General features: G+C 47.6%; 2 protein-coding genes and 3 non-coding genes across 5 annotated transcripts; 3 read left to right on the top strand and 2 right to left on the bottom strand.

Moving 5' to 3' along the window:
• The first annotated feature begins 116 nt into the window (after positions 1-116).
• LOC100833175 lies at positions 117-2951 on the top strand. The gene is made up of 4 exons (XM_003567885.4): positions 117-481; positions 581-674; positions 1180-1389; positions 1891-2951. Exons 1-4 carry the CDS (start codon positions 377-379, stop codon positions 2595-2597), a joined length of 1116 nt encoding a protein of 371 aa, XP_003567933.1. The 5' UTR covers positions 117-376; the 3' UTR covers positions 2598-2951.
• A 149-nt stretch (positions 2952-3100) lies between these two features.
• On the bottom strand, positions 3101-3221 carry LOC112271229. The gene has a single exon (XR_002964223.1). It is a non-coding gene; the product is annotated as a U5 spliceosomal RNA (small nuclear RNA).
• An 8403-nt stretch (positions 3222-11624) lies between these two features.
• TRNAD-GUC lies at positions 11625-11696 on the top strand. The gene has a single exon. It is a non-coding gene; the product is annotated as a tRNA-Asp (tRNA).
• Positions 11697-12659: 963 nt separating this feature from the next.
• TRNAD-GUC lies at positions 12660-12731 on the top strand. Its single transcript has one exon. It is a non-coding gene; the product is annotated as a tRNA-Asp (tRNA).
• Positions 12732-13016: 285 nt separating this feature from the next.
• LOC104583099 lies at positions 13017-15248 on the bottom strand. The gene is made up of 3 exons (XM_010234828.3): positions 15115-15248; positions 14247-14471; positions 13017-14162 (listed from the first exon to the last, which is right to left on the bottom strand). Exons 2-3 carry the CDS (start codon positions 14406-14408, stop codon positions 13584-13586), a joined length of 741 nt encoding a protein of 246 aa, XP_010233130.1. The 5' UTR covers positions 14409-14471; positions 15115-15248; the 3' UTR covers positions 13017-13583.
• Positions 15249-15914: the final 666 nt, after the last annotated feature.

Here is a 15914-nt window from a genome sequence, read left to right as displayed (position 1 = left end):
GGTTCTGATTTCTCCCAAATTTGTGTTGCCATGGGAAACTTGTGCGGAGCAGCAACAAAATCGTGTCTTTTGGAGTACTTAGCTTATCAAAAAAAAATTGTTTTCTCCCTTTCAGTTGTTTTTTTAAGCTTAAAATAAGATCTTTAAGTGTCACATATTAATACAGTTCAGCAAACACAAAATAGTCCTGAACGGATTGAAGGAACTTTGTTGGTGTTAGTACTAGCACGAATCTTAAAGCCAATCGTACGGATCAGGCTGGCCAGAACATCAAAGCCCAAGCCCTAAACCCTGCGCCTCCGACCGCCGCCTTCTCTTCCTCGCCGTCTTCGCCCTCGCCGCCCCGCTTCCGGAGCCGACTCCAACGGCCGCCGCTATGTCGAAGAAAGGAGGAAGAAAGAAAACAGCGGCCGCCGGTGCTGGGGACGAGCTGTCCCGCTTCCTGCAGCCGCACCTCCAGACTATCTCGGACACCCTCCAGGTTGGTACCCGATGAACCCCGGTCACGGCGCGGCTTTAATCCTGCGCGGAACACCTGGTTTGATTAGATAACATGCTTGTCTGTGTCTGGGTTTCGCAGTTGATGGCGGACGCGGCTCCCTCGGGATTGGAGCGGACGGAGTGGTCGGAGGTCGTCCAGCTCGGCGACCTGGTTTACAGGCAGGCCACTGTCGGTGAGTCCTTAATTCCACGATTTCTTGGACCAAGTTCCTTGCGATGGGGTGAAAATCATGCGCGTGTAGTTAGAATTGTTAGGATTTCTCTGGATGAACATAGATCTGTTCCAGCTGCTTGGCACACCCGGTAGGATTACATCATAGGAAGGATAGGGTTGGGATCTGAATTCGTGCCTGCTTAAGAAGCCAGTCAGTGGCGGTTTATATGCTTCAGCTTCTAGAATTTCTATTGGTGAACGTGGATTCGTTTAAGTTGCTTCACAAGGTAGGATCACAACTTGAGAAGAACATGGTTGTTATATGGATTTCATACTTGCTTAAGACGACAACCAGCAACAGTTTATATGCTTTAGATGCTCTATGAATCAGAACTAAGTTATTTGAATTATGTTTCTAACCAGTGCTCGGGTAATTCATGCAGTCCATGTGTTTGTGATACTTTTTTTGTTAATGATTTATCTCTTGCTTTGTTGACTTATTGCTGTTCCTGTTCTCTGTGTAGCTGGGATGGTCTGGAGTGGAGACTTGCCTGATGTAGAAACACTGAAGGAGAACATTGTTGCTTATTTCAACGTCTTACAGGGTTTCCTTTTGGCTTGCCATGGAAGCACAGTTGGTGCTGGTCCTACTCTCCACAAGTATATCTCTAGTTTTGCGAAGAGCGTGGTAGATTCCAGCATCTCATTGTTCAAGCTAGCTGTCTCTGCTTACGGTACGCAACACATCCTGATATACCTTATCTAGTTTCCACCTTCGCGGGTATTCGGCATGCTGTTCTGTGGGGTCTAAAAGCCATTTGTAAGTAGCTGTAAAAACACACTATTTCTTCTACCTGTTTCTTGGGAAAAAATGATGCTGGTTGATGAATAACTCACATGACCAAACTTACTGATCTAGTTTTCATATAATTAAAATGAAAAGGAGTAACTTGATCCTTCAAAGAAAAGGAGTAACTTACCTATTTTGCAGTGTTGGTTGCCTTTCTTTTGTTGTGATTCTGCGTATGAGTTGGTTAGTAGTACTGTAATAATTAGTAAATGGCACGTTCAAGAGAAATGCAGCATGAAATAGCACGTTCTTACAGTTTTGATCCTCCGAGTATAATTTTGTTCCTGTTTAGTGCATCAGAAGATTCAGATATTGATTTAAATATATTATTTTCATGTTTTAAATGGTCAGAATCAGGGGTAATATTCTTTCTTATGAAATGCAGAATCTGGCAAGCCTGATCGAAAAACAATTATACCTCCGGTGACAGGAACTGTATGGGAAGCGTGTCTTGCTCTTAAAAAGGTTCCTACGACCAACTGTACTGCCATAGGGCGAGCTATGACCCAGATATGCTTATGTTTGAAGGATATTCTCCGGGAGATGAAAGAGCTACCAATCGGTGATTCTGGTGATATCACAGCTGAAAAATCATCTAATGGAGATGTTGACATCAGTTCGGACAAAGATGAATCGTCATCTGATCTCGAGGTAGATGATGAATTCTCTGAGGAGGAGATTGCCATTGCCAAGATGATTACCGCAGTGACATCAGATTCGCTGGTTGTGGTGAAAGAGGCAATTCGTTTCATTACCAGTTTGCTCAAGAGCTCTGGTAACCAACGTGATGCTAGTGAGGATAAGGTTGAGTCGATGGAAAATTTGCTGAGCTGTTGCAGGGAGATTGCTGAGCAGATTAACGATCTTGGGGCTTCCGTGTATACGCAAGAGACATCCGAAATGAAGTCCGCCATAAAAGGACTATACAATGGTATCAATGGGATGCGCAAGGAAATAGGGGACCTCGGTGGCTCTCCTGAGAATATCTTTGCAGCCTTTGGAGGATTTGAGAAGTCGCTGGGAGCTCTCGAGGAAAAGATTGATGAGGATGTAGTAAACGAAATGGAAAACCTTACCATCTGCCGGTCATGATTGCTGAGAAAAGATGGCTCATATTCGTGGTAGCAATGTTGTAATCTGTCTTCTAGTTCTGAGCTGTGGAGCTTCTGTTGCTGAACGAAATGATGATTGCGTAGTTCTTTTCCAGTGTAAAAAAAGTGCTTACTGCTTAGTCTACTCTGTTGCAATTGTTGGGTGTGTTGAGTAAGTTTCACTAGTTATATTGTTACAAGAGTGATACCAGATGAATCGGTGATGTACAAGTTCATGCTGTGTATTCTGCTGGGGTTGGTAAAGCTGGAAAAATTCCGGGTGGGTTGTAGTTATGCTATGTTGCGTCAAGAAATCTCATTTGTGAACTGGAACCAGCTGGGGGACTACTTATTACTGACTTTTTTCTACTAGTGTCCTGCCAGCCGAAATATCAGCCCATCAGACATGACAAATAGCTTGACCTCTAATCTGTCATCATGTTAATTTTGTAACAGATTCTCTTTACCCACAATTCAGCAATTTTTGGCTTGGTTTTGTTGGGGACCTTCTTTATAAAAGAGGACACCCTCAAAAAATTAGCGTATGCTGCAGATATGCGGCGCGCACACGGTATTCTTTAGTATAAGGCGAAAGAATAGTTCGCTTTGTGCTCACTACGCAGCTCCGTGCTCTTCCACCGTGCGCTGCGTTCCTTCTTATACCTCTCCGGAGCGACCGTCCTTCACCGCTAAGCGATGTGGTACTAATCAAACATCTAACCATGCGTGCTGATGCCACAGTTCCTGCGGGCTGCGGTTGCGGTGGGCCGGACGGTCGGCCCAACCAACCGACGAACCAAGAGAAAGTTGGAGCCGGGCCGGGGAAGAAAAGGGGCCCGAGATCCCTCATCCCTCGTGGAAGCTCGAGTTTCGGTGGGAACCCGTCGTCGTGGCCACCGCGCCCGCGCGCGCGCATGCCGAACAAGTTTCGAGCGGCGCGTAAAGCTAACATGTGCCAATGCCATGCGCGTCGCGGCGCGCGCGGGCGAGGCGTGCGCATGCCGCAAGCAAAGCATGCACGCAGCGGCGGACGTACTACGTGACCACCGCCCAACGAAACGAGGCCGTCCCGGACCCGGCCGGCTGGCGCGCGGCCTTGTGCGTTGCGCGGGGGGTCCCGGGCGCGCGCACGCGCCGCCGCCCCCGTGTCGCGCGGCGGGCAGGCATGTGCGGGCAGCGTGTCGTGTCGGGGCGGCACCCCACTGTCTGTCGCTGCCGCCGGCGAGACACGTACGTGGGGCGTTGGGCACTTGAGTGCCCCATGATTACCAAAGTTCTCTCCCGCCCACTGCATGCCGATCTCGTTTGTTCCATGCACGCTTGGCCCGGCCGGGTCTTTCTGACCTTTGCTTGGAACAGAATGGAACAAAAGCTTTCCTTGCCACGCGCGCGCTCCAGGAAAGTAGGCCGGGATATTATCGGCGCGCGGCCGGCGCCGGACTGACCATGCCGACGCGTGGTGAACAGGAGCATGAGCTAGCGTCCTGAACTCGATCCTGATCACTTGCTTCATGGGCATGCTAGGTTGCTGCTAGCTTTACGATCTTTCAACAGGTGGTTCACGTACGTTGTAGTACTGGCTTAGTCGCTAGGACGCAGACGATATCGATCATTAGCCTTGCAGAAATGCAACAACCGCGGTGGAAAAGGTGACTGGTGGTTACGGTAACTGGGCGTGGCAGACAGGCATCATGGACTCCTTTTGACGTCGATTTCGCCCCGATCATGAGTACGCAAATCTGACGACCTACTATTATCTCTGTGCTCTGTGACTGGCCTGTTACCGTTCCTCGGCCTCATGATTTCCGTCCAATATCGTTTTCTGATTTGTCTGTCTGCATTTCACCAGCAGTATCACTAACTTCGTAACCCCTTTCTGACGAAACCTCTTTCTCCTGATATTTTTTTTTGTACAAGTCGCCCCTCGTGTTTGCAAGTTCTTGGTCTGTTGGTCGATAAACTAAGTACTACTAGTATATTGTGCGTCCCAAGTTCGTCAAATAAAGAGAAGTACAGTCCAGTTCTGCCGATGATTCTCCCAAGAAGGTAGGAACAAACAAACAAAAACCGGAAACGCCGGACACACGAGAGCGGGATGCATGCATGCATGCATGAAAAGAGAATAAACCGCATGCGCGCTAAGTTGCAACGTAGTACACAGCAAAGAAGCCGGCCAGCAGACTGCAGTACGCAACAACAACAACACGTACACTGGGGGCAGCGCAAAGGGAAGGAAAAAAGAGATGTTGGACAATGGACAAGACCAACTTTATAAGCTGGAAAAAGCAACGAGTATTCCCCTCCTCTTCCTGTCAGGGTCCTTCTCATGCACCCTAAAGCTGCTGATCATCGTCCACCAGTTAAGCCACCAGCAGCATGCAACAGGTTGACGAGAGAGGACGTTCACACGCCGGACGGCCAGAGCAAGCACTTGAAAGGAGGGAGAATCTATCAGCTTTGATCGCTTGCTCGAGCTTTCTGTCGGAGGGCAACATTAGCAAATTGCAGGTTTTACTGATCACCGAAAGCAGGTTTTACTGTCACTAGCTGGCAGCTGCTTTGCTACTTGCTACGTAGTGCATGGTTTTATGCATTAGCAATTGCAAGATCTGGCTGGTGTGTTTAGGCAACATTTCTGATAGTTTGATATGCACATTGTTCTTCTTGTTTTCCAAGATTACTCTCCTGCCTTGGAATGTACATGAATTTACTAAGCAAGCTATACTGTTTTCGTACTATATGTCCACTAGAATATTTTTACAGTACACATGAGGCATTTCCCCAAAGCATTACATGGAAGTCATCAACGATGTATCAGTAAACAATCATCTTTTACTCTTCTATCATGGTGAGAATCCTATTCTATGCTACCAGCCAGCAAGCCACTTTTCTCTCGGAGAAAATATTAGCAAACCAAATGAATGTTAATTAATTAGCACTATGAACAACGAAGTGCTCGAGACTAGTAAAACTAATTATGGGGACCGTTTCTCTGAGCACGCATGTTACCTCTACTTTGCAATGCTAGCAGCAGGGGCCAGGGAAAAAAAAGGAGTGAAGCTTCCATGCCTGAGTGAGCTGGTCATCAGTGACATGCACATGGGTAGTTCTGGTAAACAAAGTTAACACCTAAACAAGCTTTAACCAACCCTAATCTCCACTAACCCAACAAAGTAAAAAAACTACTGTTACTCGACAAGCTAATGAGCTTCCTCCTAATTAACAAGTGATCACCGGCTGCTTAAAGGTGCATCATGAATTACTTATGGGAGTTATCCATCTGTGTTAGAGCGAGTCGATCGATTGATCCCTTCACGTTACAAAAAAGTTATGTATAAAGATTTGCAGAAGTAAATCATAAGCAACCCTCACATTTGCAGCTTATCTTCTTTGCCTTTTTGAATTTGTCAAAAGGAAAAAGGTCAGGTTCTTGTAAACCCGACATTGCTTTTCACCTTCTAAACCGCTTTAAAACAAAAACTTGAGACTTTGGAGACCTGATGGATCGATCTAGTTGCTTTTCACATTGAGCAAACCGGTTACATATATGTCCCAACTGCTGCTTGGTAAGCAATAAACAGTTTGGGAAAAGCAAATCAGCTATCAGAATCAGCAGGCAATGTATGTGCAAACTGAGCTTCATTTCAAACCATGTGTGTCTATTCAAATCCAGTTCTTTCTTTATTTCTTGACCCGGACACAAGTCCAGTTCTTTGACCAGTTTTTGAGAAAATCATGGCGCCTTTTCTGGCTGCAATTATTTCGTTTCCTCATTCATCAATCATTCTGGTGATGCATATCACTCTCTCCTCCCTCCAAATGGTAGTGGTGCATGCGGCAGAAGCTGGTCAGAAAAGTATACTTATTTGCCCGGCCTCCTGCATTGCAAAAGCGAAAAGAGCTACTAGGGAGCAGGTCGACAAGGCGGTCAAATAGAAAGCCCATTCATTCGATGCCCTTTTGCCCTGTCCTTCTCTATGTAATGTAAGGTCCATTTCGCCCTGCACAAAAGCACAGGTGAACACATGCCTTGCTACTGCTGCATGCCTGCATGGGCTGATTAAATAAGCTGCACACGAAAATGACACGGTGCTCCTTTTATGTTATTAAAATGTACTCCTCCGTTCTTGGTTTTGCACTAAATCCACTCCGATCCTAAATTGTTGTCGAAATATTACCTATATCTAGACTTTTTTAAAAATAGATACATTCATATTTGGACAAATTTGAGTTAAAAATTTAGGATCAGATCGAGTATTTAGGAACAGAGAGAGTAGGTTATTTTGAGTCCGTGTTAGTTAAACATTTTTTAGATCTGATCACGAATACAGAAAAACAGCACACCGATACCACTAGATCAATCATGAAATATACGACATGTCTGCAAACATTGCAATTTTAGGTCTCCAAAGCAGCACAAATTACAACTGAATTTCGATGTAAGAATCTGTATTCTGCAATCTGCGTAAAAAACAACAAACTCAGAGGACTACAATCTAAGTTCTCCGTATACCACCAGAGCTCTCTCGCGCTCCACTGAGTCCACGCAGGATTAATCTATCCACGCATTCTGCTCAACAGGCCCCAAAGCTGCCTCGGGAGCCGTGCAAGGTGCGTTTTGCGTTCCCCACAAAACATGCGCCCCATTCTTCATCTCCAATGGCGGCCACGGACCATTTCTTAAAACCCAGTTCGCTTTCCTCGCGGCCCATGTGAACTTCCGGCTCTGTATATATAACACCACCACTCTTTTCCCCTCTGTCTTCCTGCTCGCTTGCCCCTCCTATGCTCTCTGCTCCTCCTTTCCCTCCCAAGCACCAAGCTTAGCTAGCTCTGTCTTCTTTGTTGCCCCAAATGGAGTTCGGCGCGAGCTCGAGGAGGAGAAGTAATGGCTGCTGCCCGCCGAAGGAGGAGCAGAGCAGAGGAGAAGCAATGGCGCCGGACGGGTAGGCGGAAGCGGCCGGGTGTGGTTGCTTTGGCTCCCATTGCCGGCGGCTGGAGCTTCTTCCTCTCTGTTCTGGTCTCAGCGTGAGTTGAGCATGTAAGAACGAAGGAGGAAGACGAACCGCGGCGCAGATGGTGTGAGCTTCGGTGGGGAATTGAGGCTTCATGGTCCGAGATATATATGTATATCTCTCTCTCTCTAGGTACTGTCTGAAATTAATTAGCACTCTAGCTGATTTAGCACTCGTAGCTAAGTAGTATATCCATTTTCCCTTTTTTTCTGTTATGAGAGATCTCGATGGTGTTATGACTAGTAACTGAATAAACAGTGGTGCTGGAGGTATTAGCCTCGAGTTACTAGCAGCAATGCATCGGTTACACTTACTCCTTGTAATGCATTGTAATCTGTCTGCCTCTTCTTTCTCTCATTTCTTTTGTCCTCCTTTGCTACAAGGTTATATAGTAATTTTTCCTTGGGCATTCATGCTGGTTAACCCCCTCTCTCCATGACTTGTACGTAAACGTAGTTAGAATCCTCACGTTTCGGCACCAAATGCAGTATGGTTTGCGAATTCAGGACGAAAACGGCACAATATTTCCCAAACTGTTGCTTTAGCATGTTTTTACCTTTAAATTTCTGCAAAAACTGGATGTAACGAAGACAGAGATTTGGGTGCGGTTGGTTTCGTTTTAATCTAAAATAGAATCCCGAACTTTTTTCACCGGTTGGTAAAAGGCTTATTTATTACTCCACAGTACAAGCATTAAAGGCATCTCTCTGAACTGAATGGCAGATTGCTTAATTCGCACTCGGCAGCCGTAAGTACTACTGTACTGTACTGCGCGGCAAGCGTCAGAGCCGTTCTGAGCCTCGCAGCCACGCTCCACTGCGAAAAAACTGCATCGATGCGATGCGTGCGACGCAATCCATCTTGCCCCAGAGCTAGCTAGCTCCTCCAGGCCAGACGCATTTACTAGTGATGGACCGATGCGCGCGCACATAGATCGATTGGACTGAACCAACCTCATCTTCTTCCTCCGTTGCATAGAATTAGTAGAAGGGACTTCCAACCAGAAAAAAAATGGAGGAAGCTTAAGCTAGCTAGCTGGAGAGTTGTGGTGAAGTCAGGTCGCGGTTGAACTCGCACAAGCCCAGGCAGGCAACGGTGGCAGGCAGTGGTGCCTCGAGCAGTGCTATGTACTCGTAGGAGTAAGCTTAGCCTTGCTGCGTTGTCTGTTTGGTGCTGGCGTTGCCACCTCCTCGATCGAGATGTACTGTGGCTGGCTGTTGGGCGCAGGGAATATTCAGCGGCTGCGCAGGGCCGTGTCATGCATGCGCTCTGCTGCTAGCTCCAGCAGTCCAGCTCGTCGCGCATGGGCGTGGGGGGCCCTTGTACTCCTCCATGCTCAGCTTTTGCTTTCAAAATGCTGCAAACCATGCCGGTCGTGCCCGCGTGGAGCCGTGGACTCGCGGGTGGCAGCAGCGGTAGCCGGTACCGGCGTGGCGTGTGCTCTGTTTATCTTTATCCCCGTCCGTCCGTGCGTCCTGTTTATCTCGTCTGCCGTATTTGCATTGGACTGACGCGGGCCGCTGTTCGCGTGCCTGCTGCCGCCGTGTTGCGTGCGCCGCGTGCTCCGCTTCTGCTCGTGTGGTACGGTTGTGGGGATGGGGAGACCGGCAGCATGGACGCCGGCCGCCTCTATTCCAACCGTGGCTCGTGACCTCAGCTCGCGGTGCGTGTGTGTTTCGCACTTGCTCCACGTAAATCCCTCTGCCAAATCGATTGCTCAACAGAGCGCAAAATCGTTGCCGCCTCAGTGGCTCAGTGTTGTCACGCGCAACGTTTTGAACGTCCCTACGTGCATGCGACACTGTGCCTGCTAAATGATTACATTTTCTTTCAACAAAAGAAAAAACTATACCATGATACAGTGAGTTCGTTTCATCGATCCATCGTTCGTCGGTACGTGCCTATGCATGATCCCTTCTACGGAGTACTACTAGCTTTCTTGTCGATCGGCTCGAGCCGAGAACGTGCGTACGAGCAGCACGGCGATGTCGATGGAGACTGACGCTTGACACCACTAACCCACGGAGGCACACCGGGATGTGATCGATTCTTCTTCGTGGACCGCGCCTGCCTGCCTGCGTGCATGTCCCGGCCGTACGACACGACACTACGAGATTGGCAGCTGGCATCGGCATGGACATGTTGAGTTTCACTGCACACGGCCAGCGTTTTCACTGTGCATAATATTAAGGTAGCGTCAGCGTACCAATCATGCAAGCTTGTTTGGAGCCTGGGGAATATCCGCACTGATATCTTTCGTATATCCAGCACTAAGATGTTCAACTTGGGATATCTCAGTTAGCAGTAATCATTGTCCTATGTTTTCTAGTGACCTTTGACAAATCTCTGATCAAGTGAAGAAGGTGTATTAGGAACTAGGATCGACTCAGTCTCCTAACTGATCACGATTTTCTCGCTTGGCTCTGCTTAGCGAATTTATTACCATATCGATCGCTTGGACCTGTACTTTAGGATGACAAAGACAGCTCGGATGCGTAACTAAATTAAGGATCTATAACGAGTTCACGATTAAAATGCGTGACACGTTGCTACCACCATGCATGCTTGGTTCGTTTTGATCGATCCCACTTCATGCAAGAGAAATCTTTTTCACCTTGCACATTGTGTTGCGTACCCGCCGTTAAAAATATTGATCCCTTCGAATAGATGATACGTATACGTGGACTGTACTAGTTGAGGCTAGAGATGAAGTATGATGCACTCTACTTCGATCCATGCCGTTGGCCGGCCCGTTGCTGGTAATCTAGTGCTACCGCTTTTGCTGCCGCGCATGCTGCGATGGTCCATGCATGCACGACTCCGGCCGGCTGGGCCTCTGTACGTATGTACGCGTGGGCGCGACAAAGCGCAAACTAGCTGCTCCCTCCGACTGATATTATTTACTAACATATTACATATGTATTTAGACGGTTTTTAAACATAGATACATTCATATTTGAATAAATTTAAGACAAGTAATATGAATCGGAGAGAGTTGGTTGATACATGCTATACAGGTGTGTTAGTTACGAGCCAAAGCGTGCACTGTACGTACAGTATCCTAGTAGCTAGAGGGATGAACTTTCCTAGAGAGATCGTCCGCGTGTTGCGTGGATGCATGAGCACAGATCTGTTGGACAGTTTTCGCGCACACACCAGACGAGAGAGCCGGAAGTCAATGCTTTAAGACGGCAAACAGTGCAAACAGAAGGCGCACGCAGGCATTAATTCCACAAATGCGCTCATCCAGCACGGTAGCGTGGAGTGCATTCGTGCCGGCGGCTCGCGCGCGGCAGCAGCAGGAGGCGGCGCCAGCGGCTACCTGAGATGCCGGTCTCCGTTGGTGAGATGAGCAGGCAATGTCCTGGAAACTCAAGAGCAAACACACATCCGGGTCGCGCTAATTTTATCTTGTGCGTTCATCCGTGAAGAAGTGTTTTGGTTTCATGATACGCAGCACGTGTTAGCACTAGTAGTAGTAGTAGTACGTTGTCAAGGCCAACGGGTGTTGGCACGTACGGGCCGGCATGTGTGGTGCACCCAAAAGCGGGTGTGCCCCGTACGTGCTCTGCGCCGGCGCAGGTTACACAAAAAGAAGAGGCAGGCAGCTGCCAGCGGCCCTGCCGGCCGGCATCCCAGCGTGAGACAGCCAGCCAGCAAGGATTGGATTTGGACGGGACGCCGCGGCATGCGTGGCAGCGCGGACAACTGGACAAGACGTGAGAGATGGAGCAGTAGTACTACTGCCGCAGCCCCGGCCGGCCGGCTCACATCTGCCAGCAAGCAGCGCAACGCCTTTCATTTCATTTAAGCCGTTCTGTGCAGCCGCCGCCGCGACGGGACGGGACGTGGGGCGGCGCGGCGGGATTGACCAATAAATAACCCTCGTGTGGATTTTGGGTCGTCGTCCATCCTGTTTTCCCATTCCCAGCAGATCAATAATAACCCAGGCACAACTGGGTTGTTAAGACTGAATGTATCTGATGTGCCTTGCTAATCAAAATTTCAAAGAGGTCGTTGTAGTATAGTGGTAAGTATTCCCGCCTGTCACGCGGGTGACCCGGGTTCGATCCCCGGCAACGGCGTTTCTAACAGTATTTTTGGCACTTGATCTGTCCGGCAGATGCACAGCGAATACATATACAGCAATCCGGCAACTGTGAAGGTCCAGCTAGTGAGTATCTGTCCAAAGCATGCTACTACTAGTTTGCATGCAGGCTTTCAAAATCTGATAAATTGCTCTATTCTCCACGACCATTTCCCGGCCAGTGGTGTTAAAGTATGGGAAGAACCATCAAGTCCTAAATTATTCAACTGGCGTATTAAAAACAAATGAACTAACCAAGGGAAAGATGTGCACAGTGAAGCATTATTGGAAGGTAGTACTTGTTAGGTCCAGAGTTTTTTTTTTTACAAACACAATACAAATACAGACGCTCACAACACGCGCGTACACCCACCCCGAGTTGATTAGGAACCACACGACGAGGAATCAAACATTCTCACAAGAGCATTCAAACATTCCAATGAACAACTCCAAGGGAGCAAAGCTGCTGGGCTCCAGCTCAGAGCAGATGGTAAAAGAAGTAATGGATACAAGAACCGAAAGTAAAACCGACAAGAGATGCCGCGGCAATAGTAAGTAATTCATCTTCAGGTAATTGAATATCGTCCATTGGATGTCGCTTCTACGGTTGAGATTTCAAGATACTGCAAGCACCTAACTTTTGTTTTGTTTTGGAAAGGCTTCGGCACTTAACTGATGGACTTGACACTTCTAACTGGATAGGCTGAATGAGATCTTGACATGTAGGAGTACTCATATTCCCCACCAAGCCAACCTATCTTTACACTTGACGAAATCTGTGCTAAGTTGCTGACCTGACGCCTTCAGCCCACAGCCCACAGCCCACAGCCCGATCCAGTCGAATTCCTGGCCCATCCACGACGAGGCGGATGGGAACTGCTATTGTTTCGGACTGCTCCGTTTCAACAGCGATCGGGAACAACCTTTTGTCATAGATTCTAATATGAAATTAGACATCCAAGTCGTTGTAGTATAGTGGTAAGTATTCCCGCCTGTCACGCGGGTGACCCGGGTTCGATCCCCGGCAACGGCGACTTTTTTTTCCTGAGGCCTATTTACATTACATATGTCTCTGGTACCTGTGAAGGTCCAGCTGATAAACTAAACCAGCAATGAGCGCATCCGGGCATACTCAAACTCCACCATGATTCTCTGTCTGCATTGAACAACTGATCATGCATTTTTTTTTTTCAATTCTACTTTTTCCAAGCAAGAAGTCGAGAATATATATGTCTCAAGTCAAGACTAGCTAAACTGTACAGGAAAAGCCATACAATTATGTAAGAAGAACAAACTTTGCTACTGAGAAATCATGCTATAGTCTAGAAGCAGGCATCAAAATCTAGCAAGTTCTGTTGTATATTCCATGCCATTCATCCAGCCAACAAGAAGCTAAGACATTCAGCTGCCATACAATTTATAAATAAACTGACAAGAAGTGACATATGCGTCCTCAAGCTTCACATATCCTACAACAGACCAGCCTATCTTTGCACCTGATGCAAAGTTGCTAATTCATCGTTAGGTAATTGAATATCAGTTGTCGGATGCCGCTTTGTACGGTTGAGATTTGAAGATACTGCTTTTGCACTTAACTGATGGAATTGACACCTATAAGTGGAGGCTGAAGATTCAGACAGCTTACTGAATGATGAAAGATGCTGACAGTTGCATATTCTCCACCACACCAGCCTATCTTTACACCTGATGCAATCTATGCTAGGTTGCTGACCTGATTGGGTTCTCTACTTCTCTTGACTTGGACAGCTAAGTAGAGCACATAATTATTCCTAGCTAGTATAATATAACCACTTCAATAATCGGGGAGTCTTTGCATGGCAAAATAAACACACAGACTTGCTAGTAGTCAAAGATCAGTTGGACCTTAGGTTGGGAAGTTGCTCTCTTCGGACCAGGCAACACTTAGCGAGATCTGGGCAAACGAGAGATCCACCACTTCGGAGAAGAGCGCATGGAACTTGGGCACAAACCCGACACTCCACCTCTTGCTCACGCCATCGAAGATCCCTTCCAAGTGGATCTCCATGTTGCCGTGCAGCTCTGTCGCGACCACAAACCGCAACGGTGGATAATTGCCACCGTATCTGCCGTCAAAGAGCGCGATATCGTCGCCTACCCAGCCAATCCGTGCCGCGCAGCGCAGGTCGATGCCCTGGGAAGGTAATTTGAGTGCCCGGAGCTCGACGGTGGCCTCGACGCCATCCATTATCACGGCAAGCTTCACATGCATCATTGGAATTGAGCGGTCGCCATCACATCGAATGGACAACTTGTTAACTCTGGACCAATCAGGCCCACCTGAAGGGTGCTCTGACACTCCTTGGATCAACGGCTGGTAACTATCAACACAGTCACCTGTTCTGTTCATCTTCAGGTCGAACTCAAGCAAGATAGTGGAGCTGATGGCTCTCCGAGGTCTCAACATTGGCAGCAGCAACACACCCTGCAAAATAAATCAATCGTGCTTATAACTTTCTGCCTTTTCATCAACTATATGAATGAAAAAACTAAAGAGATGGAGTGATACATTATCTGATATGGTTATGAAAGTGTCTGACATTCCCCGGTTAAAAATGTAATTCCGTTGTACATCTCGGAAGTCTCTAATTGCGACAAAACCAGATATATCGAGTTTGCCGGGACGATGAGGATCAGAGACAATGATCTCCAGGGTGTAAACTTGCAACATGGGGTAAGGGGAACAATGGCACCACTCCAAACAAGCAAGTGTAGGGTACAGATTGTTCTTAGCCTGCAACATTGATGTATGCAAGGGATTAGTCAGGATTTTGATCCGCAGTAAATAACATCGCAGGTCAAATTAGGCAGGCCAGAGCAAATTAACAATTAGTGACAGCCTAACCCCTATATAATAAAATTTATGTTCTAGAGCTAAAATCTAAACGTACAAGTATATGGCATATCTATCTAGTGATTTGATTGCAAGCTCAAAACAGTAAGTAAATCTGTCAACTGATAACAGCACAACCTGATACTTATTTGATTTTTCATTTGTTTGTATGTGTGTCTTCTGTACAGCATACTAAGATGCGGTCATGCGGATTGTGAGCCACGCTGTTTGCATCTCTAGCAGCAAGGCTCAACCATACAATGGGAATATATAGGCCGTCCTCATAACAAAAGAAAGTTATGTTTACCAACTTAGCAAACTGGCCAGATAAAGAGCTTATATAGCTGTGTTACGTAAATTGGTCGACTTTCCATATAAGCACAAAAGTTTCCCTGTAGAGATGATGCTAGTTAAGTTCTGCGTCAATGCCTCATTCCTATTGACCAAGACTTCATACCAATAAGAAAAGAAGCAAGTAGTACGTGAGAAGAAATACAGGTGGGCATGTAATCAGGCAGAGGAAGGCATATGTTTGTGTTCTTACATTCCGATTTGTCTGACAGGGTCCAGTTGTTCCACAGTGAGGCGTGCATTGGCATTGCCTCACAAGTGATTGCAGTGCCCGGTTTATCCATGGAATACTTCCACTTCAGCCTCAGTTCATCCACCGAACGAGCTATGGGTTCCATGACCTGCTTAAGCTGCTCCTTGCGCCTCTGTTTCCTCTCCCGGATCTCCTCCTCTGTGGGGAACTTGGGAACATATGGATCTGCCACCTTCACCCAATCATCTTCTCCGGGAGGTGCAAACAGCAAGCTGTACTCACATTCTCCGTCTCCTTCCCCTTTTCCCAGTGACGGCCCAGATAGGGGCAAGGTATCGTGCCTCAGGCCAGTCTGCTCATCCCCCGGTGTTCTCCCCACCGCCGCCGGGTCGCGGGCGTTGGGCTCGGGAGGCGCGCTCCGACCGGGTCGAGAGAACGCAGGCAAGCGCGGGTGGAGAGATCTGTACGCAGCAGGAGTCGGGGCGGCGAAGACGGGCTCCGAGCCTCCGAGCCGGAGCCGGAGGCGAGGGGTGCCTGAACGCGTAACGGCGGCCGGCGGCGCAGGGGCAGGGTCAATCGCACGGTTTTGTATCCGCAAAGGAAAAGAAAAACTCGCACGGTTTTGTTTTGGAAAACCTTTCGGAGTGTTTTTAAGTTGAGATCTCTTTTAAGTTACCGCTGAGAATCACCCGATTGAGATTCTAACGACTACAATTGAAAAGATTTTAATTGAACCTGAGAATCACCCGATTGAGATTCTAACGACTACAATTGAAAAGATTTTAATTGAACCGTTATAT

Source organism: Brachypodium distachyon, chromosome 2 (assembly GCF_000005505.3).
Source record: "Brachypodium distachyon strain Bd21 chromosome 2, Brachypodium_distachyon_v3.0, whole genome shotgun sequence".
NCBI lineage: Eukaryota > Viridiplantae > Streptophyta > Magnoliopsida > Poales > Poaceae > Brachypodium > Brachypodium distachyon.
This window is presented reverse-complemented; position numbering and strand designations above follow the sequence as displayed.

Bases quoted from the DNA above. Each gene is read 5' to 3' on its own strand.
- LOC100833175 (XM_003567885.4), top strand. From the start codon at position 377: ATGTCGAAGAAAGGAGGAAGAAAGAAAACAGCGGCCGCCGGTGCTGGG. The intron at 482-580 runs GTTGGTACCCGA...TGGGTTTCGCAG, and splicing joins CTATCTCGGACACCCTCCAG to TTGATGGCGGACGCGGCTCC. The intron at 1,390-1,890 runs GTACGCAACACA...TATGAAATGCAG, and splicing joins GCTAGCTGTCTCTGCTTACG to AATCTGGCAAGCCTGATCGA.
- LOC104583099 (XM_010234828.3), bottom strand. From the start codon at position 14,408: ATGTTGCAAGTTTACACCCTGGAGATCATTGTCTCTGATCCTCATCGT. The intron at 14,163-14,246 runs GTATCACTCCAT...TTTATTTTGCAG, and splicing joins TCATAACCATATCAGATAAT to GGTGTGTTGCTGCTGCCAAT.